The sequence below is a fragment of the Festucalex cinctus genome, chromosome 5, assembly GCF_051991245.1.
Source record: "Festucalex cinctus isolate MCC-2025b chromosome 5, RoL_Fcin_1.0, whole genome shotgun sequence".
Classification (NCBI taxonomy): Eukaryota; Metazoa; Chordata; class Actinopteri; order Syngnathiformes; family Syngnathidae; genus Festucalex; species Festucalex cinctus.
Window position 1 is genome coordinate 9301903 of NC_135415.1, and position 22998 is coordinate 9324900.

A 22998-nucleotide genomic window follows, 5' to 3' on the forward strand; every position below is an offset into this window, starting at 1 on the left:
GGGTTACCAGGAGTGCGAATTTCCCATTGAGTTGAATGGCCGGGTTACCAGGAGTGCTGTCCGGGTTACCAGGAGTGCTGTCCTGGTTACCAGGAGTGCGAATTCCCCATTGAGTTGAATGGCCGGGTTACCAGGAGTGCTGTCCGGGTTACCAGGAGTGCTGTCCGGGTTACCAGGAGTGCGAATTCCCCATTGAGTTGAATGGCCGGGTAACCAGGAGTGCTGTCCGGGTTACCAGGAGTGCTGTCCGGGTTACCAGGAGTGCGAATTCCCCATTCAGTGTAATGGCCGGGTTACCAGGAGTGCTGTCCGGGTTACCAGGAGTGCTGTCCGGGTTACCAGGAGTGCGAATTCCCCATTGGTTTGAATGGCCGGGTTACCAGGAGTGCTGTCTGGGTTACCAGGAGTGCTGTCCGGGTTACCAGGAGTGCTGTCCGGGTTATCAGGAGTGCGAATTCCCCATTGGTTTGAATGGCCAGGTTACCAGGAGCGCCAATCCCCCATTGGTTTGAATGGCCGGGTTACCAGGAGTGCTGTCCAGGTTACCAGGAGTGCTGTCCGGGTTACCAGGAGTGCTGTCCGGGTTACCAGGAGTGCGAATTCCCCATTGAGTTGAATGGCCAGGTTACCAGGAGCGCCATTCCCCCATTGGTTTGAATGGCCGGGTTACCAGGAGTGCTGTCCAGGTTACCAGGAGTGCTGTCCGGGTTACCAGGAGTGCTGTCCGGGTTACCAGGAGTGCGAATTCCCCATTGAGTGTAATGGCCGGGTTACCAGGAGTGCTGTCCGGGTTACCAGGAGTGCTGTCCGGGTTACCAGGAGCGCCAATCCCCCATTGGTTTGAATGGCCGGGTTACCAGGAGTGCTGTCCAGGTTACCAGGAGTGCTGTCCGGGTTACCAGGAGTGCTGTCCGGGTTACCAGGAGTGCGAATTCCCCATTGAGTTGAATGGCCAGGTTACCAGGAGTGCTGTCCGAGTTACCAGGAGTGCTGTCCGGGTTACCAGGAGTGCGAATTCCCCATTGAGTTGAATGGCCGGGTTACCAGGAGTGCTGTCCGGGTTACCAGGAGTGCGAATTCCCCATTGGTTTGAATGGCCGGGTTACCAGGAGTGCTGGCCGGGTTACCAGGAGAAAAAAAATGTGAAATGATGCATTAATCTCAGACAGATAGCTACTTTAACATAAAGCCAAAAACACACAGGCTGTGGATGTCCACCAAGTCATGCTAATAGTGAAATTTATAAATTAGCCGCTTAACTTTGACTGGTGTGCTTCCACCAGACCTGTTTCAGAGAAATGACTTACTTTGTTAATCTTCATTTAAAAATATGTTTTGGTGTAGATCCAGATCTAATTAAGGACAATCATTAATTATAAGATGTTTCCTTCGTGGACCATTTGGAAAATTGATAAGATATTGATCAAGCAGCATTTTTATTTTACAGTGGAGCCTTTTAGGTTGGAACACAATCTGTTTCTAGACCCTGGTCAACCTCCAATTTGCTTGAATTTAGAATAGGAAATAACAGAAACTAATTCAACAATTCCAGGGTTAGACACTTCCTTCATAAAAATAAACACATTAATACTGTAGAGGCGTTGAAGTACCCTATTTACAATTTTTTACTGGTTCTTAATTGTTAAAAGAAATTAATGCAATTATTAATTCATTCATTCTCCAAACTGAATCCTCACTAGGTTGATGGCATGCTGGAGCCTAACCCAGCTGTCTGCAAAAGGCAGGGTATGCCCTGAGCTAGTTGCGACTCGCCAGCCAATTGCAGGGCACAAATCGACGGCCGTTCACCCTGAAATTCACACCTCCAGACAATTTAGAGACTTGTATCAACCTACCACGCAGGTTTTTGGAGTGTGGTAGGAAACCAGAGTACCCGAAGACATCCGCACAGACACGGGGTGAACATGCAAATTCCACACAGGAAGGCTGGTGGAGACATCACAGAGGAGTGTGGAGTTGTCATTATCAAATGTGACGTTTAGATGTAGTCCAATAGGGGCTGCGCTGTAGGCTTGAATGTCAGAGTCCATGGCCTGGTCAGCCGGCATAGCAGTATAGTCAACCCCCAAACCGACCAAATGGGAGAGACAGTTGGCAACATAGTTGTCCTTACCACCAAAACGTTCCTCTGAGATATTGGCCATATCAAATGTCAGCGACTTGTGGTTTACAAAAGCAGTGACCGGTGCTGTCGGAGATGGGTGTGCTAGAAGAGCAGCTGTGGCCAACGCAGCCTTGACAGAGTCCAAAGTCTGAGCCTCCACAAAAACAGTCCTCCACATACCTGGTGCCGTAGGTAAATATGGGCATGCCATTCGCAGCGTCCAGCCGGGGGCCGTATCTGCCCGCCTGCGGCGTCTACCGGCTGAGTGTCAGAGTATCAGAGAAGGTCAGCTGGATATGGAGTCGGTAATAAACAACAGGTTACTGGCCAGCCCCCATAGCTACTAATGAGCACTGTATCCTTGTGTATCCCTGGCCCTCTGAAACTGCAGGTTTTGCAAACTGCTTGGCCTTGGCGCAAAACCTGGGATGATATAGGAACACAACCCGTTGTTACGTTGCGGTGGCTATGGTGCCTCTAGTGTCTTTCAGGGATGGCGATGAGGCCCACGTGTCCTGATTGGATATCATCATCGATAAACTGTTGCCGGTTTCTCTAGGAAAATCCTGTCTGCCTCCACAGCAAAGGCACGGTAGTCTTTGTAGGTGGAGAGGGGCAAAATGGCTAATGCAGTGTGCACTTGTGCTGGAAGCCACCATAAAAAAATAAAATAAAAAAAAATAAAATAATTGGGTTGAAAAGGAATGAGGGATCAGCAGAGTCCAGAACAGCCAGCCTCCTTTCTTTTAGTCCGAGTGGTTTTCCATTGTAGAGGCCGTTGAGGGGACAGCAGGGCTGCCTTCTCTAGTTCGGACAGTTTGAAGACTCTCAAAAGGAATTCCTTAAGCGCATCGTACATACAGCGTCCAACGCTACCACATGGCAGTTTTTAGTAACATCGGGCGTCATTCCTCTTAGCTAGAACAATGTGCTGAAACCACAGCCGTGGGTTGTGCTGGCAAAATTCAGACAGCTTGACCATTGCGGCGTAGATGCTGGCGTTGTCATCTGATAAGTTGCTCATGTTGGGATCGCCAAATGTGAAGATGCGGTGAGTGATGAGTTGACAAGACAAGGAGCACAGGCCCCTGCAACCCGCGGAATGACTTCATTATGATAATAATGCATTTAATGAATTATTTGTACAGTGATTCAGAGGATTTGATGTTCACATATAAATGAATGAAAAATGTCTGACAAAAGCTCGATTTCGGTTTGCCTGTGCCTCGATCACATTTATTGAAGTCATGTTTGAGCAGCTTTCTACCCTGCGCCGACACTTACAGTGGTCTTGGGCAAATCATAAGTTGAGCTGACTTTCTGCCACTCCACCAGGTGCAGATATTTTGAGTGACAGACTTGTCAAAATATTTCACTGACCAAGAATTACAGCACACTTCTGTTTTGAACATCACTAAAATTAGCTTTTTGTGAGTGGGTGTCCCCGTCTCAAGTCACTCCTCTGCCAGATTCCTCTACTACTACGGGACCAATACCGGTTATAGCCTAATTTACATACATAACAAGTTATATAATTCACAATTCCACATTTAGTCAAGTGAAGTGCTTAAGCACCAGTAGTAAAGTGCATTTCTATTTTTAAAGTGTTGTTGTTTCTGCTAATTATTTATAAATAAATAAACGGGGATTAAAATTTGACCGTTACAACTGACAATCGGATAACAAACCTTTTTAGCCCCCTTAAAAAAGCACATGTGAGCTGCAAAGCGCACTTCGGCCTCCACAAAGACATCGATTTGTCTTTTCATTCATTTGAGTCAACATTTCACCAGTCACCAATTTACACATATTCGTGTGCACTGTGCAGACCTGATCTTAAAATGCATTATTGTAAACTGCTTTTTGAGCTATCTCAGTGGCTGCGTGAGAATCATCAGTAAAACTAGCACTCTATTAGTTAAGCAGGAGAGTGTAGCTCAACGAGACCAATAGTTGGCCAAGCAAAAAAACAAAAAAACCTCGTCATTGCAGCTAGTCGTGGTGGTGATTGATTTGAGAACAATTCCCAGGAGTTCGATATTGTGATGAATGGTCTTGCCACAGAGCTGTCATTCCATCAGTATTTGTGTTTATCTGTGTCATAGCTCAGCTGTACATGTGAGTGATTTATGTTGTGGTGTTGCAGAGTGAAGGCAAAATGATTACAAGTCAATTCATTAGTATGGTGCTGTATAAGGATCCTCCATCGGATAAGGGGATGCCTTAACAGAAGAGCAGAAAGAAAAACTAAGAGGGAGACTGAAGAAGGCGGGAGAATTAATATAGCAGGGATTGCTCGAAGGAAGCAGTCAATTTGTATTTCCAAATCATAACAAATTACAGCTACCTATTTTCCTCTGTATGTCATGTAGCACTATATTTTAGCACGTGTTACCTGATACCCCATTTTGTATGTGTGATGTAAGCCAGGCAAAAGAGATGTTAAAGGATTTTTTTTTAACCTGCGTCAGCAGCATTGTTGCAAGGAGGAGGGAGAAATGGATCACAGGGAGAGGAGAAGCGAGACTACCAGTAAACATGTGCACACTCCATCAAAACTTATTTTCATTCACCTCATCCTTTCCACACATATCTAGATTAAGCAGATGGAGAAAACCAATGTACCGTAAAGTGTTACACAGGTCATGAAATTTGAGAAACGGTGAATGGGAAACCAGAAGAAAAATCTGAATGCTACTTTGGGCTATGTGAGTATCAGTGACATAGTACTGCATAGCTCCTAGACGTTGCATACACAAGCACGCTGCAGCAGCATCCTTACCGAGTGCTATCTATCTGCTGCAGTGCTTCACCAGCAGGCAGACTGAGTAGGGAGGAGAGCAGAGTTAACGAGTCAAAGGCTGTTTTTTTTCCCCTTCCCCTCATGCATATTTTAGATTTCTTTTATTTCCTCCGGTATCCTGGTGTGTGTTAGTGATGCCCTGATTGGGTGAGGGTTCCCTGTGCAGGACACTCGGCAAAATACTGAGAAATTAGCACTGAGAAATGCACCAAAATGATTGTAATATGAGGAGGAAAAGTGGCTTGGATTTAAAGCTGCTGAAGCTATTCCCGAACTGAGTGTCCCTTCGTCCCCTTTTAATCTTAGTCGATGGGATGGATGGATACAGAAAATTGTGTAGTGAAGATAAAGAACACGCAGAGAGGGATGAACAAGAAAAGGTGAAGTCAACCCCTTAATTGAATCTTTTTAAGAAATATTTCCCCGTCTTCTCTTGCAGAGGGACACCAGTGGCAAAGACTGCAGAAAAAAATTGAATGAGGGAAGAAGTGTAGCCTACATTAACGATCGAGAGAGTGCTGTGCTGCAATCGCATCCCACAGCAGACGGCTGAGGACTGCCGCTGTGTGTGAGTGTGTGTGTGTGTGTGTGTGTGTGTGTGTGTGTGTGTGTGTGTGTGTGTAACTGCACTGCTGAAGAGGAGGAGGAGGAGGAGGAGGAAGAGGCAGAGTGAGCACGCTCAGACTCTACAGGACCATAGAAGAACGCAGCAGCAGCAGCGCTAGTGTTGGCACGCGCCGGGTAAAAGTCCCAGCAGTGAAAGATCTGGACGCGCTGACACCACCCAGACCCCCTCATGCGCCATGGCTCAAGCGGCTAAACACCTGCGCAAAAACAAGGATTTAGAAGCCCAAGCAGAGCAGGAGCGCAAAGAGAAAGAAGAGGAAAAGGTCAAGAAGAGGAGCCGTTCACGGGATAAAAAGCGCAAGGTACTGGGATGATACACAGGTGTCGTAGTCAGTCAGGGGTGGGGTGGGTTCGGGAGGGAGGGGGTTTTGAAAGCTTGAGATGCCCCCCCTCCCTTCTTTGTGTGTCATGCTAACTGAGTCTGGGGTGCCTGGGCACACATGGAAAGCCAGTCATGTTGTGTTTCCACTGTGTGTACTCACATCCTCCCTGGCACACATGTATGTCGTGTACATACAAACACGGGAAACGTTCCAGCACACTGCATGCTCTCCAAATCCTTTCTATTGCTTTATGGCCAGTTTGAGAGTCCTCAATCAGTTGTCTGCCAAGCAAGCAATATGTCTCTGTTTCTGATCACACTTTTTTTTTTTTTTTTTTAATCCACACTGTAAATTGTCACTGAGGTACTGTAAAATTAGACATGAACACGAGCCATTTAGTGGCCAGTGAACTGACCTGTGTCCTACCTTCCTAATATTTGGCTTCGGAATTGCCACTGTGGTTGCATACCTGCAGGTGTATGTCGTCTGCCTGAGGATTCCCATGCAAAATCAAAGCTCATCGTAAACAATCTGTGCTCCGTCACTCAACCAACTGCAGGGACCTATGTTATAACTGGTGTGTTCACAGCAATACTAACTCAGGTTCAATTTCACATTTTATATTGAAATTAAAATGAGTCATCCTGAGACTTGGCTTTTAAGTGTTGGTTGAAAATAGCTCCCCAGCAACCCTGTGCAATGTGCCAAGCTGGCTGAAAACCAATCTGGTGCTGATGCGGTGGAGAGTTGTGGCCAAACACAAGACTGCGCCATCCCTCGAGTTCAGGGACGCTTGCATTTTTCATTTGGTAGGCTTGTTATAACAAAGGAAGGTAATTTTAACCTCAGTGTACCACAACATCAAACCCAATATTGTCAGCCAGGTTCACATCAACCTGTGCTCTTGATCGCTCTTAAATGTGCACAAGTGTGGGTGAACAAGTTCTTTTTGCATGTGTGACTGAGTCTGGAAAGGAGCGATGCAAGTGGGGAAAGCCTGCATCAGTGTAGCAGTATGCATGATCACGGATACGATATGTGCCGAGGCTCTTAATGCAGCCCAAGTTTGTCTCAACATGCTTTGTTTCAGGGGATCCTATATCAGTTACATAACCATGGAGCTTAAGTCTCTTGAATAAGCCTTTCCGACTCCCCCACCCAATCTCTCATCCATATAAAAAAAAAAAAAAAAAAAAACTTTGTCTATGCATGCGTTGTCAAATTGTCTTTTGTAGCTTACGTCTCATCTTGCAACATATAAACCCCTGTGCTGTACAAAGATTAGCAAACGACATCTGGGGTGGACTGGCCATCGGAAATTTTGTGTTTCCAGATTAGCCGGTCCATTTCGGGTGATGTTGACAAATATTTTCTCTGGCTGAATTTTGATCGCAGTTTTGAATTTTGATCCTGGACAACACACAGTCACTTGTGTCAATTTTATTACTAGCAAAGCAGCTTCTTGTCAAGTCTTTATGCCCCCACTTACTGTAAACGTTCAATCTTTTATCTTGCACTAAGGTTGTGTTTTTGACCACTTAGAATGGGAAATCTGTCAATCCTTTTTAAAAAATGTACTGGTGCTTGTGGAGTGATATGTCGCTAAAACTAGTGCATTCTGTTTAAACTTTGCTTTAACACAATTTGCTTTTGGTGAAAAATGACCAGTCGCGGAGCTCAATTGGTCGAAGCGAGTGCCTTTTCATCTCTCTGTCAAAAGCACGTTTATATGGCTCACCTTGCTATGATGCAGTGCATTGTTTACCTTAGTTGCACCATGATAAATTAAGAGGTCGAAAAAAAATTGTCTTCTGAGGAACAGTCTACAGCACAAATGTCAAACTGAAGGCCCAGGGGGCAGATTCGGCAAGTTAGATCATTTTTTTATGGCCAACTTTATAAGGCAAATCATGCTGTGATGGTCGACCACACGTTTCTTGCTAACATTATTTTATTACAATTTTCCTTGTAATATACATTGAGTAATAGTTGACAAAACATTTTTTTAATATCGACTTTTGATTTTCAAAGTAACTAGTTCTCAATTTGTTGTGCTTATACATTTATATGGGTGCACAGTCATAACAGCCCTACATGGGAAAACATGATTACAATGAGTTTGACACCCCTAGTTGTTTACAGTTTTTCATTTATTCCACAATTCTAGTATTGGTTATCGGTTATTTTATCAAATGCAAGCATGAAAAGTCAGAAATCATTGTCAGTACCTTTTCATTGTGGAAAAATTCTAAAATTAGAAAACGCTAACACACAACGAGTCAAATAAAATGCTGAGGCATCGACAACGAGTCCTCCAAAACAATTCAACCATATTGGTCGGTTTACAACAAACGTACACCAAAATATGACAAAATGTTACGTATTGTAGTTTAGCGACCCCTATCGGCCATGTAAATACAGAAAAAATAGTAAAGTGAACAATAAGTGGAGTTAACGAGACTCAAACCCAGGTTGTCTGGTCTGAAGACAAACGTCTATCTTACTGAGCTAACAGGGCTGTCATTATTTTGGTGTTTTTTAGTATTAACATTGTCGTGTCATTCGTCACCGAGCCGGTTGGTTGGGCTTAGTATTAAGCTTATGGTTTACGTTACTATTTTCTCGCTATTTACATGGTCGATAGGGGTCGCTAAACTACAATACGTAACACTTGGTCATAATTTGGCACATTTCAAAATGACCTATGTGCTCGTAATTGGAGGACTGTGTCTGCATCGAAGAATACTATACAAATGTCCATGCTAACATTGACATCTAAAAGCAATTTAGATGTCACGTTTGGTCTCTGGGAGGAAACTAAACAAGCGAACGTTCCAAAGAACCATTCAAGTTCTAAACTTGAGACATTCTACTTTGCAAAACATTTTTTATACTGCTTGTCCACATTAGGGTTGTGCATATCCCAGTTGAATTTATATGGCCTGAACTGGTCTCCAGTCCCCAGCTAATCAGTCTGCAACACAATTAAGTACATGTACTTTGTGGACAAGCACAAAACGTTTTCATTGCATAATTATACTTGCTGATTTTATGATCATTTTCAGATCATTTGATCTTGCTGGTACAGTGGTAAACCCCACTGTGTTAAAGACCCAACTGTTCCATTCAATTTTGTCTCAAATACAATAATTTGTTTCTGATGTGCTATGTGTTTTCATACCTTTCTTAGTGTTGTCAATTCAGCAACAGGTTTGAGGAATGGGGAAAAAAAATACTATCAGAGCTACTGTATGAAGGTATCTCTCCATCAGTGTTTATCGTTGCCAATGTTGTATTTCATTTTGTTGGTACTATACTAGGAAAAGCAGAGATAACAGCAAAAACAGTTTAAAAAGTACTGTACATTGTGTGCAGTTTGTAGTCAGTGTCTTGATGTGTCTTGATGTGGCTCACACTATTGGTGTGTTCAGTCTGCACTTTAGTAAGCTGGTCCGATGCTTACTAGGCAGGGAATTGCAATGAAAGATAGTTGTGGCAATGAAGTCCTGACCCATTAGTGTTGTACACTCAAGTAAGTCTCATTAATGCAATTTGTCTGGTCAATATGCACTACGTTTACTGTAGACTGCCGAGCGCTAACGTGTTGGCTGCAGCACATCCCTACTAGGCATCTTTAAGGCAAAACCCCAGTGGTGTAGGACTGTGCAGCTACCATGACTGGCACTCGGTATCTTTTTTGCATAAAAATGTAGTTGGTTTAAAATGAAGTTTTGCCTCAGTCTGCTTGCAGCCTCAACTGGAAATTGAGCCTTCTCAGACGTACCTGTGCCAATGTCTGAGAGAGATTGTAATAGCTGTCTTAAGTGTTGATGCGATGTTAATGCACGTGTGTGCGTCTGCGTGCGTGTGTGCGTGTGTGTTTGGCTGCGTTTGCAGGTTGGTGCAATGGATTAGTGGTGCTGCAGTGGTGACTAAGCTCATCACAGTAAGCAACTGTCGTGTGATCATCCCTGCCTGCTTACCTGGAGCCTTGTTATCAGAGATTAAAAGTGAACATTTTTGAAGTAATCCGTCTTGAGTTTGAATCCCTGGCAGTGCACTTTTGTTATTGGCTGCTCCATCATCTCATTAGTTAGTCAGTTTTATGGACAAAGATGTAGCCCTAATTACCTCTGCAAAGTCAGCTATATTTTAAACACAGCTTTCTGTATGTCAGATTCAGTGGAGAGTTGTAAAAGCCAGTGAGCACTCTCCTAGCCTAGACACCATCACAATCTAATTTCTAATTTTATAATTCATTTACCAAATACATGTACTGTGTGTTATAAATTGCTTCCAATAGTCTATTCCACTTCCCATTTGTTGCACTATGCTGTAGTTTTGTGTTTTATTACTCAGCCTTGTGTTACTGTTGGTACAGTATGCGACACACTGTAATCTAACCTTCAGAAGCAACTTTTCAGCCACCTGCAGTATAAAATAAATTGTGATGAAATGGTTCACTTAGAGATTGTTTAACCAATCGGACTTTAAATAATTGAGAACAAGACCCTCAGCAAAAATCGACTGCGTGCGATCTCTCTATCATGGTCCATAGGAAAAACTATTACCTTTGGAGGGGGAAATGCAATTAACATTGCAACATTCTTTAAACATACATTTTATTTGCGTTCATTGTTTTCACAATCAAATATCAGAAAGTAAGGCTCCATCACAAATTCCCCATGGACAATTATTGACATTGCCTTGTCTTATGTCTCATACAGGCAGCAAGATTGATTTGTCATGGTTATTACAAGCTCACAATAGACAGTATTAATCCTGTGCGATTTGGACAACAGGTGATCCAGCCATTGATGGCCACACCTGCCATCTAAACTGTGACAGCTCTTAATTGGGTGCGTAGAAACGTACCTACCTATGAGAACTAATGTGAATTGCAGAACACATTGATCATTGACGCACCTCGTAGGCCGCTCTGGCCTGCGCCTGTTTGAGAATCGCTTTGCAATCAGTTGAGGAAGAGGCGCGCTGTTGGTGGATCAGTGCGTGTCAGGTATCAGACAGGACGACCAAATTTAAGCTTATTTCTAAGGAGGAGGGGGGGGGGGGGTGCATGAAGAAGAAAATCTAAATTACCAGGAACGCAGAACTGGGGAAGCGTACTCTGGCGGAAGTCTTCTTCATTAACAGAAGTTGAGTAGAGGCAACGGTAATCATGGCAACTAACTTTCTGTTTGCAAAACAACAATTGACAGTCACATAAATCTATTAGAATTGCACCTAAACTAAGCCACATCAAGATAAAATGAAAAACTTGAATGTAGTTAATTATTAAGCCGACATCTCCTCATCCTCACGTGCTGCCCGGATACAGAGCAACTCTCCACTCACTAAGTGATGAATGCAGTTTATAATCAGCAACTATTTATTCTTTATTTTGCATTTTTAAAGTTACATTTGTAAAGTGTAACAAGTGTGTGTGTCTGTGTGTGTGTGAGTTGCTGTTAATGACTTTAACTCATTTGCTCCCAATAATGTGTAAAAACGTTTTTTTTAATGTGCTACGTGTCCCAAAGACGTATTTATACGTTTTTTGGTTTTTGTTTTTGTTTTGTTTTTTAAATGCTAAAGGCTTTGATTTGATGCAGCCTCTCAAAGAACGGTTGCAGAAATGGTAGTTATTACACAAACGGCCAACAGGTGGCAGCAGAGCAAAGGAGATCAACCGGGGACACGTAGAAAAAAAGCTCAATTACTTACAATTTTGAATAGATTTGTGAAAACTGATGAAACTTAGCTCTCTTCTAATGCTAATTGCTGCAAAACGGAAACAGATAGAAACGTACTTTATTTTCCTGATGAAAGAAGAGACTCTAATCTTTCTTTTGATAGGTTCTGTGCTTTTGTAGCAATAGAACACAATATTCTGTGGGCCTTGCAAAATCAGTCAAAATCCAGTAAAACAGCCGGGAGCGAACGGGATTGTTTCTGTGAAAAAGGCTGGGAGTGAATGAGTTTTAAATATGGCGTAATTCCCTTCCTAGATTCACCTATTGCAGGGAGGTGGCTTGGATTGTATCACCTGCGAAAAGTGAGATAACACTGTGTACAAAATAAGTTATCAGTGGTGGTAATCAGTATTGATATGAATTTGGAGAAGCAGGAAGTTATCAGTTACTAGTATTGGTGAAAAAACAAACAAACAGATGGCATGCTTAATAAAAAGTGTGGGGAGCATAGTACAGTCATCATGAAGGTGGATGCATAGTAGGTAAGGTACATGCCATGTGTGCCCATATATGTGGCAAAGGGTATATCGCACTATTGTATCGCTGGCATCGGAATCCTTGTACCTCTAAAATCATCTTTTCAGTACAAAGGTGGCATTGGTAGTATTTTTTTATTAAATTAAATAATTTAAAGAGAGAAATCCAACACAACACCACATCTTAGATTGATCAATAATTAGTAGAAATAATATCCACACGTGTGAACTGACCAATAGTATAGGTGGGAAAAATGTAACATTTACCAACTTTTGACATGGGAGATTTTGGCCCGACGGCTAGCGTCAAACTGTATATTGTAATATCACACAGCACTTTGATTTGAAGAGATATTATATCAGACTCTAATAACCACTCACTATTAATTACATATGCACATATCAATCATAGAGATGTCCTTTCAGCCATTATTTGTTATTGTTTGTGAGCTTTGCGTCCAGAACTCGGCATCGTCGGTCCTTCAGTGTTTCAGGCCCGCCCAGTCTGTTCGAGTCGTCAGTGGCAGCCTAATGTCTGTCAGAACGGACTTACTGCTACTACATCACACGCAGGGGCCGCACCCCTGACACGCAGCCAAATAAAGAAAAAGTAAAACAGTGTTGCATACTTTTTGTTACCACAGACCGCAATGTCATTGTCCCCTACTGTTTTTATTTCCCCAATCATCAGTCTCTGTTGTTTTTATTTTATTTTTTTCTTTATTTGGCTACTTGTGTGGTTGCATGGGATGTGGAAATTACGTTCTCAATGCTGATTGGCTGTTGCCGATGAGGGACGTCTGGACCGGCCTGAAATACTGACAGGAGCTTGACGGATCAACAATGCACCGCTCTGCTTGAAATGTATGTCCGGGTCAAGGCAAGGACTATGTAATGTTAGGATTAGGCAATAGTTTTACCATGACAAATATTCAGGGAAATGATTGTAAATCACTTCTGCCAGTTCTGTGTCCTTTGAATTGATGGAGTGGGTATTCAGGTGGCCCAGTGGAAGCCTACAGTCAGATGACTCAGCAGGCTTGGTCCAGGCACTCATTCAGGTTGATGGAGGCTGGGAATGTCTGTACGAGTGCTGCATGGGCAGGTTGGCCGGGAGCTGCAGCGTACACTCCTTTAATTAAGGCTGCAACGGAAGACGCACATGAGGCCAATCCACCAAACCCACCATCCCTCCTCCTTCCTTCGGGCTTTTTTATTTATATATATATATATATATATATATATATGTATATATATATATATATATATATATATATATATATATATATATATATATATATATATATATATATATATATATATATATTAGGGGTGTGAATTGCCTAGTACCTGACGATTCGATTCGTATCCCGATTCACAGGTCACGATTCGATTCGATACCGATTAATCCCGATACGAATTTATAAGTCGATTGTTGCGATTTTTTTTCATTCAAATTTAGAAAATACTAATCAGTAAGCTTGTAGAGTGTAAGATTTATATGAAAATGTATTATTTATTTATCTGAAATTTCAGTCTTATAGAGGTTGTAATCTGTTTCATGTTTGAGCAGCATTAAAATAAAATATTAAGGCTTAATGTTCCGTTCATATAACATTCTTCCATGCTCAAGGTGTGAATCCTAAAAAAAAAATAAAAAAAATAAAATAAAAAAAAAAAAAAAAAAAAAAAAATCGATTCTGCCGATTATTGAATCGATTCGAGAATCGCGCGATGTAGTATCGCGATATATCGCCGAATCGATTTTTTTTTAACACCCCTAATATATATATATATATATATATATATATGAGGTTGCGGAGAACGAGTTCATCGTTGTTAGGGTCACCACACACTGAGCGATGCGGCGGAACTCCACTGCATACTCTGAAAGTCTGGGCCACTGGTTTTGCGGCAATTCAAAATTTGAATCACAGTTGCACAATGTGGTGACGGTGCAAAGTATAGTCGATCAAAATGCACAGCAACCTACCACATGCTGCCAAGCAATAGAAATAGAATATATACATATTGTGTTTTCCAACAATACTTAAAGGCGAAATCAACCTTAAACATTTCTTTACAATAGCATGTTAGTCTAAATATGACATTCTGATTAATATTACATTTGCGGAATATGAATTATGCAATAAAATCCAGCCGTTTTGATCCATCTCAGGCCATTTTGCCGCTTGCTGTCAACTTAAGATGACATCACAGTTGCTTAGGAGTCAGGCAGCGACTAATCGCAGCTCATCTCTTTTCTGAAGCTGAGCTGTGTTTGGTTGCTACCTGAGATCTGCGCAACTGTGATGTCATTTTCACTCGACAACAAGTGGCAAGATGGCTGCCTTCTGATATTGATAAAAACGGGTGGATTTTGCTGCATAACATGTATTGCAGAGGGGCTGCATAGAACATATTTGCAAGAATTATTATTATTATTATTATTATTTTACTTCTACTTTAACCATATTTACAATTTAATGTGTGGATGAAATAGCGAAACTTGTGGTAAAAATATATGTGAGCGTAGTACGTACCATCTAGGTTAGGTTACATTCAAATGAATGGGAGTAAGCCCCGCCTTTCAATATATCCCCATTTCTTCAATTTTATTCTCGGTCATGTCCTCTCTCTGTAGTAGCCTGTTTCTTCCTTGATAGACACTCCATCTTTTTAAGGATAAAAAAAAACAAAACAAAAAAAACGTACAACATATTGTATGAGGAGCCTTAATATGTTGAAGAACACGGTATTCAGTCTCACATCACAGAGTCCTTATGATGAATCCCCCAATGCGCAGTGGTGAGCAGCCAACCGTGTTTGTTTTTTGTTTGTTTTTTTCCCGCCAATGTTCGGGTCCTGATCGAATTTGGAAGCATTGCCCAGAAATATAGAAGAAGTCTGCCTTTATTTTTAAGTTGATCTCCAGTAAATACTCTTCAAAAAAAAAAACAAAAAAAAACAAAACAAAAAACATGAATGAGAAGAAAAAAGCGGCAACATCAAACATCTAGCAGGCACTCCTTCTCAGCAGGGGTCCGGCTTTCCCAGAACTCTAAAGCTTTTGAGTATTTAGTAGTGAAACACTTTTATTTTGTCACTGATGGATTTTACTGCGACTGGAATGATTCATTGGTACACGCTTGAAGTTCTGTGTGATAAAAGCGTAGATCCACGTGAGCCTGTTGGCTGCTGATGGTAAATAAAGCTGAGCTGACACAACTGCGCCAGTCCCAGCGTTAAACCTTAATGACGGCAGCATCTGCCTTTGTTCATCCTCCCACTGCAGCACATAATCTATTTATTTCCGAGACAGCACGTGAAATGATGTGTCATATTGAGAGGGGCTTCCTCAGACTCTCCGTCAAGTGCCTCCCTCCTCCTCTGCCATCTTCCTCACAATCTCTCTCCTCGGCCAGTTGCGCTAATCTCTCCCCTCAATTGTTATTCTGACAGTGCAGCTATTGCATAACACGCTGAAACAAGAATTGAGAGAGATCAGGTTTATTGAAATGTATCCTCATAATGCATAAATAAAACGGAAGCGAGATAGCAAACGAATGGAGATGCAGTACAGTGAGTAACGTGATAGGTCATTGCTGTTTGTTATCAGAAAGCTTTTGCTGCCGAGACCTCATCTCGTCTTTTCCCTTGAAACTCCTTGCAGAGAAGGAAAGAACAGGCGGTAGAATCAGGTGCTCTGCTTTGATACCCTCTCTGCAGAGTCTTTTTCGGAGACATCCGTAAGATAAGAGCCTCTGCAGTGGGCAGTCTAGGATCCCCTCTTCATTGATCAAATCTCACTTTGCTCTGATTGTCCTTTACAAGAATATTATTTTAGAAATGCAATACCATGTTTTTGAGTGGTCTTTCAGCAATATATCGTATATATTTGTATATATATATATATATATATATATATATATATATATATATATATATATATATATATATATATATATATATATATATATATATATGTATATATATATTTGTTTGAGGAAGTTTGGAGTGGCAGAGAAGTATGTTCAAGTGGTGCAGGACATGTATGAGGACTGTAAGACAGTGGTGAGGTGTGCTATAGGTGTGACGGAGGAGTTCAAGGTGGAGGTGGGACTACATCAGGGATCAGCTCTGAGACCCTTCTTGTTCGCTAGGGTAATGAACAGGATGGCAGACGAGGTTAGACAGGAATCCCCATGGACTATGATGTTTGCAGATGACATAGTGATCTGTAGTGAGAGCAGGGAACAGGTGGAGGAGAAGCTAGAGGCGTGGAGGTTTGCCCTGGAAAGGAGGGGAATGGTTAGCCGTAGCAAGACGGAGTATCTGTGTGTGAATGAGAGGGACCCAAGTGGAAGAGTGAGGTTACAGGGAGAAGTGACCAAGAAGGTGGAGGGTCAACAGTCCAGAGCAATGGAGAGTGTGGAAAAGAAGTGAAGAAGCGTGTGCAGGCTGGAATGGATGGAGAAAAGTGTCATGTGTGATAGAAGAGTTTCAGCTAAAATGAAAGGAAAGGTTTATAAAACTGCGGTGAGACCAGCGAAGTTGTTTGGTCTGGAGACAGTTCCACTGAGGAAAAGACGAGAGGCAGAGCTGGAGGTGGCAGAGATGAAGATGCTGAGGTTCTCTTTGGGAGTGACCAGGTTGGATAGGATCAGGAATAAGTACATCAGAGGGACAGCACATGTTAGAGGCTTTGGAGCTAAACTCAGAGAAGCCAGACTTAGATGGTTTGGACATGTCCAGAGGAGAGATAGTGAGTATATTGGCAGAAGGATGCTGAGTTTCCAAATGCCAGGTAGAAGATCGAGAAGAAGACCAAAAAGGAGGTTTATGGATGTAGTTAAAGAGGACATGAAGGTAGTTGGTGTGAGAGCAGAGGACGCAGAGGACAGGGTGAGATGGAGGCAACGGATTCGCTGTTGCGCTCCCTGAAGGGAAAATCCCAAAGAAGAATAAGTTCAGTACTTGACTGCGACCAGCAGCAGTGTTGTAGATTCAGTCTCAACTGATGTGTGGTTCATAAATAAACAAACAACCAAACACATAAATAAATAAATAAATAAATAAATAAATAAATAAATAAATAAGGCGGCACGGTAGTCGAGTGGTTAGCACGTCCGCTTACCAGTTCTGAGGTCTCCGGTTCGAGTCCAGGCTCGGACCTTCCTGGGTGGAGTTTGCATGTTCTCCCCGTGCCCGCGTGGGTCTTCTCCGGGTACTCCGGTCTCCTCCCACATTCCAAAGACATGCATGGCAGGTTAATTGGGCGCTCCGAATTGTCCCTAGGTGTGCGTGTGAGTGTGGATGGTTGTTCGTCTCTGTGTGCCCTGCGATTGGTTGGCAACCAGTCCAGGGTGTCCCCCGCCTACTGCCCAGAGCCGATAAGCGGCAGCACCCCCCGCGACCCTTGTGAGGAATAAGCGGTCAAGAAAATGGATGGATGGATGGATGGAATAAATAAATACATACATACATAACACATGACATGGGAAGCTGACCTACATCAATACAGATCTTATTTGCAACTAGAGCTCTCAAAATCAATTGAGTAATCGAATAAGTAACAACTATTTTAATAATAATCGCATTTTAAGTTAAAATGGTCCAAATCTTCTAATTTCAGCATATCAACAATAATTGTTGGCTGATTTCTGTAGAATTTCATGAAAGAAGACTGATCATCTTCTGTATTTAATCAAAATAGGACATTTGCAAACATCTTTTTTACTTTGGAAAGCAAGGACCGAACCCATAATATAGTACAACATCAATCACCCCTTTTTTCTTTTCTTTTTTCTTTTTTTTTTAAATCACTATACGAATGTGAAGTATGAAATAAACACCAATCACTTGTTAATATTTTGTCAACTGTGGATAAAATGCTATTGTAATACACTTTAATGCAAAATTATCTATTGAATAATCGATAGATGAATCGAGTCTAAAAATATTCAATAGTGACAGCACTAATTGCAACCTCACAGAGAGCTGGAATTTAATGCAAGTTTACAAAGGTAACTGAAAGGCAAAATGAGCATTTGTGCATTTGTAGGATTCAGGTTCTTTGCTGTCTTTGTTTATTTTATTACAAAACATTTCATTAACAAAATAATTGTAGAGATTATAAACCGATATATGGATATCAAGGTGGGGATAAAAAACCCCCATCTGTATTGTATATATTCTTGACATATCCCTGTAGTATGTGTCCTCAGCAACAGTTTGTAGATTAGAGATTTTTTTTAGCACTACTGAAAAACATCTTACTTCTGTTGTGTCCATTTGTAATGGGCACTTTTCTATCTGAAATATGTAGTTAGTACACATTTTTACACAATTCATTTTCTCTCTTTTATGTAGACATTAGAATATATCTGAGTTATTCCATAAAATAGGACTGAATGTTTGACAGACCGTTTGCCATGTAAATACATCAAACCAAAAACCAATCTGTGTGTTAGAGCAGCAATGAGGCTGTCATGATGCAGATGCTAACAAATGGCGGTGGCCTATGTGCTTCCAAGGATACTCAGTGCTCCCAAATGACATGTGACTGAGCGCAGTGCAGATTTCTTGAGTCGTCTAATCCTTGAGTCAAGTGTCATCACAGTGTCGTAGCATCATGGCCTGTTATTAAAAGCCTAGCCATTTGTAAACCCCTTCATCTGTATCCTCGTGAGGGGAAGAAGTGGTTTCGCTTTGATTTGATTCTTATCCGTAGGAAGACATCGCCAACAAACACAAGAGAACGCGAGTGAGCTGTGGTTCCATTAGCCAGATCCATCTTACATCTGTCCTCATTTACTTAAGATGCCATAGAGAGATTTTGATCATTTTTATCACATCTATTACAAGACAGGGTGTTTATGCTGGTGTTGTTTTTGGAAACTCGCCTGAAAACATGGGAAGCATTTGTGAATAAAAATGTTCAAACGACAGGGTAGTAACTGAAATAGACTTTTAGATGATTTTTTTTCTTCGTGCTCGTTTCATGCCATTTTCGCGACAAAACAAAAGTGGACTTTACGCTATAGATTAGGCGTATTTACGCAAAAAACTCGCCGCAGCGGACTGTATGAATGAGGAAATGAAATGTCATGTGTGGTTGAAAGAAGGCGGGGACAGAGAAAACCTCGAGGTTCATTGTCAAAAACCTGCTACCGACCAGGTTGGGTTCATAAACTCTGTTACTACGGTAACCAATCAAGAGCTTAAATGATCTCTTTTTATGAAACGGGCTAGAGTTGCCTCTTGTGGACAAGTGGTGAGCAATTTCACCTTGCAGTTCTGTTGTCCTGTGTGGAGTTTGCATATTCTCACCTCAGTTCTGTGGGTCTTCTCTTGTCGTCTTGCTTCCTCCCAAAAATTGTCCATAGTTGTGAATGTGTTAATGCTTTTTTGTATGTTTGTCTATATACGCATGTGCCCTGTGATTAGCAGGCGTCCAGTCCAGGGTGTAACTCGCCTCTGGAGCCAAGTCAGCTGGGATAGGCTAAAGCCCACCCATGACCATGATGAAAATAAACCAGGTGTCACCAACCTTTTTGAAGTTGAGCGCTACTTCTAGGGTACTTATTAATGTAAAGGGATACTAATTTGAGACACACTTCTGAAATAACAAATTTGCTCAAATTACCTTTTAATATTGGTATTATTAGGGCCCAAATGATTTCAATCGGACAATATTAGGAATTTCAAAATAATTACAGCATTACAGCATCAGGCAACGATAATGACATGTAAACATCCTTCTACAAAATTATATAGGTAAAAAAAGTTTAACAGTTTTCCTGTCTATTGTAAAATTAAAAACAAATATAAAAGGACAACGTATTATACAATAGTCATAGTCTGGCTGTTATTCATATCTTGATTGTTGTAAGCGTTAGGGTAGACAAAAAAGTATATATTTTTTTTAATTATTTATCGGTTATTGTAATTTTATTTATGGAATTAAAAAAAAAAATATATAAATCGGGTGGGCCTTAGATATTGTATGTTATTAGAAATTAATGTATTCAACAGTGACCATGTTAATGATTTCTTGTATTTGGGAAACGATAAATATCAATACATTTTATTTCTATAAATATCTACCAATATTCAAATTTTCAAATGGTACCTACAGCAACATTCCTGGGAAATCAGAATTGTCCCATGGTGATATCTTTTTCAAACAGGCCCACGGGCTGTATGGGCTACCTGGTGCCCGCAGCCACCACGCTGGTGACCCCTGAAATAAACAATATTTAAAAAATGGATGCTATATGTGTTGCTAGCCCTCTGATCACCATCATACCACTGTTACACACCTGATTCACTATACAAAGAAGATAAATGATTTAAGTTGCGTTTTCCTAGAAGGAAATGTTTTAAGCTGTTGTTTCATTTTAAATGTAATTCAATCTGCCCATGTTTATACAAAATATGTTTTCTCACCTATTACCTTACTGTACCAAATAATGAACCAATCTGTGAATTTAAAGCAAGAGTACATAACTGTGATTTTCCTGCTAGCATGTATACATTTAGATGTGGTTTCACCGTTTCAACCACCCCAACCATAACTAAGATAAGGCCTATGATAAAAACTATTTTGACACTCTTATTTTATATATACATGCTCACTGAGATGACATCTTGCAATATTTGTCAGACATCACACACATAATGACGGCTTGACATCCAAGCTCACGTGCAATTGAAGATGTTTTTTTTTCATGTTCTGCTATATAAATATGCCATACAGATGGTTGTGATATGAAACTTATAACTCCTATGTTTGGCAACTTTATCTTCATCTTACGTGAACTGTGAAAACAGCTAAACGTCAAAGATAGAGCTGGTCGACAATTAGTTTGGTCATCCTGTATCAGCATCATATTATGTGCGTTTGTGCTTGTTTACGACCCCTCGCATTTACGGAGCAGAGGCACGTGGCTCGTCGAGTGGCGCAGGATTTACTAGCGCGCTGCGAGGAGAGTCGTGTCACCCTCCCTCTAATTGGCTGACCCAAGGGATTGTTTTTTCTCGCCTCCAGCTGATACAGAGCCAGGTGCCCATGCCTTTCTTTCCCTTTCTCTCCGCACCTCAGTGTGCATCCCCCCTATAATCAATTGTCTTGCTCCAATATGGACTCTTTCCTTGTTTCCACCTCTCTGCTGCAGTTACTTGTGGCGCGGTGCAACACTGCAGGATTTCTTATCTCGGCGCCTCCTCTGCTCACATTTGCCGATGTGACGTAGTGACACACACATTTAAGCAATGGAGTATGCAACAAAGTAATGTTGTAGCACACGGATGTTTTCCATCTCCAGGACTAAAACAATGAAAGCATACACTCTACATTAGCTGTGCACACCTTAGATTACATTCTCTTGTACTGAAATACATCTGTGTGCTTTTTTTGTGCAGTCTTCAGGGAAAACAGTGATGTTGACTGAGAATGTTGGAGAATCGGTGAGAATGTAGTAGCTCCACAAGGTCAAACGCACCTCCAACTGGATCACGTTAGTACACACATGCATGAAGACTTGGCACATGCACACCCACTCTGTCAGCAAGCCCTTAGTCAGCATCCACTGTGGGTGTAGGATGTCGCCACCTAGTGCTCACAGCGAGGACTCTACTGTACATCATTTGTTTGTAATGTATGAAATTCTGTCTTCCTGTGTGGTTGTTAGTTTACACTTGGAAGGGAAAAAAATCCACTCACTCTTGCATGGATTTAAAAAAAAACAAAAAAAGAACCTGTTTGTAAATGTATAAATAAATTCTTCTTAACTGGTGAGAAGAAGGTTTTGTCACACTAAATACCAAGCAGCGTTATTTGGACATTACTTACATACTTCTACTAGTTTAAACACTATCATTTCCTAACCATCTACTACCTACTCCTGCACAAAACACAAGGAGATACTTTTTTCTTTCTTTTTTAACTGAGAGAGAAGATTGGCAGTGTCATAAAGATTATTTTGTGAATTATTCATTGTTATCGATGACTAGAGTCGTATTCTGACAACTCAGCATTTGGCTGTCTTCATCATGTCCTCATCTCTCTTTCTGCTGCTTCTTTGTAGCCGACGCATACAGTCAAGCTGCTCCTTTGCAGGTTTCCTTGGCCCCTGGCGCATTTCCCCCGCTGCAGAGTTAAAGTGCAAGTGAATCTATAGTGGGGTTTGAGACATTCCAGGATGCTTAGTTACTCGTAATGGAGAAATTGTTTGTTAGAGCATAGAGCAGTGTGACTTTGGCCTCTGCACCCCTCAGGCGGAGACATTTAATTGCCTGTACACCTGTGAGTGTGCGTGCATACTTGCGTGAGAGAGGCCAATGTAACTTTTTTTGTATGATCATATGGCCTCTGGAATATTCTGTTGAGCCAAAAATCACCTATACAGTAGATCAATACATTGCCCTACTTCTTATTTAAAAGCAATTTCTAACAGATTTACTGCTGATCTGTTATTAAACCTAACATGACATGAAGTTTAGAATTTCTGTCAACTTCTTCCATAGATGAGCTAATTTCCAAGTTCATCAGTTTTCTTGGTCTGCATCCCCTGCCGTCACTCCATTTCAGTCATTTTGCATTCTTGCATCCTGCTGAGTCAAGGAAACACGACCTCATCACTTTCTTTATTCCCTTTTACCACACCTTTTGTGACCACTTTTCTCTTGAAAAACAGTCTCATCTTAAGGAGGAAATACTCTGGGGGGAAAAAATGAATAGGCCACATTAAAAATACAGCACTGGGGGGAAAGTAAAATTCCCCTTTGGGAGTTTTTAAATCAAATAAATTAGATTAAATAAAGCATTTATTTTTTTACACATGTGTTTTATGCACCTTAGCAATTTCTCACTTCGGTTCGGTTTTCT

General features: G+C 41.4%; 1 protein-coding gene across 7 annotated transcripts in view; it reads left to right on the plus strand.

Annotated features, from left to right (window-relative positions):
* The first annotated feature begins 5576 nt into the window (after positions 1 to 5576).
* The window catches only part of ank1a (ankyrin 1, erythrocytic a), a 109571-nt gene continuing 92149 nt past the window's right edge, over positions 5577 to 22998 (plus strand). For all 7 annotated transcript variants that reach the window (XM_077520821.1, XM_077520822.1, XM_077520829.1 and 4 more), the window contains exon 1: positions 5577 to 5857. In XM_077520821.1, coding sequence (XP_077376947.1) covers positions 5732 to 5857 — 126 coding nt within the window. In that variant the 5' untranslated portion in view covers positions 5577 to 5731. The remainder of the gene's footprint in view (positions 5858 to 22998) is intronic.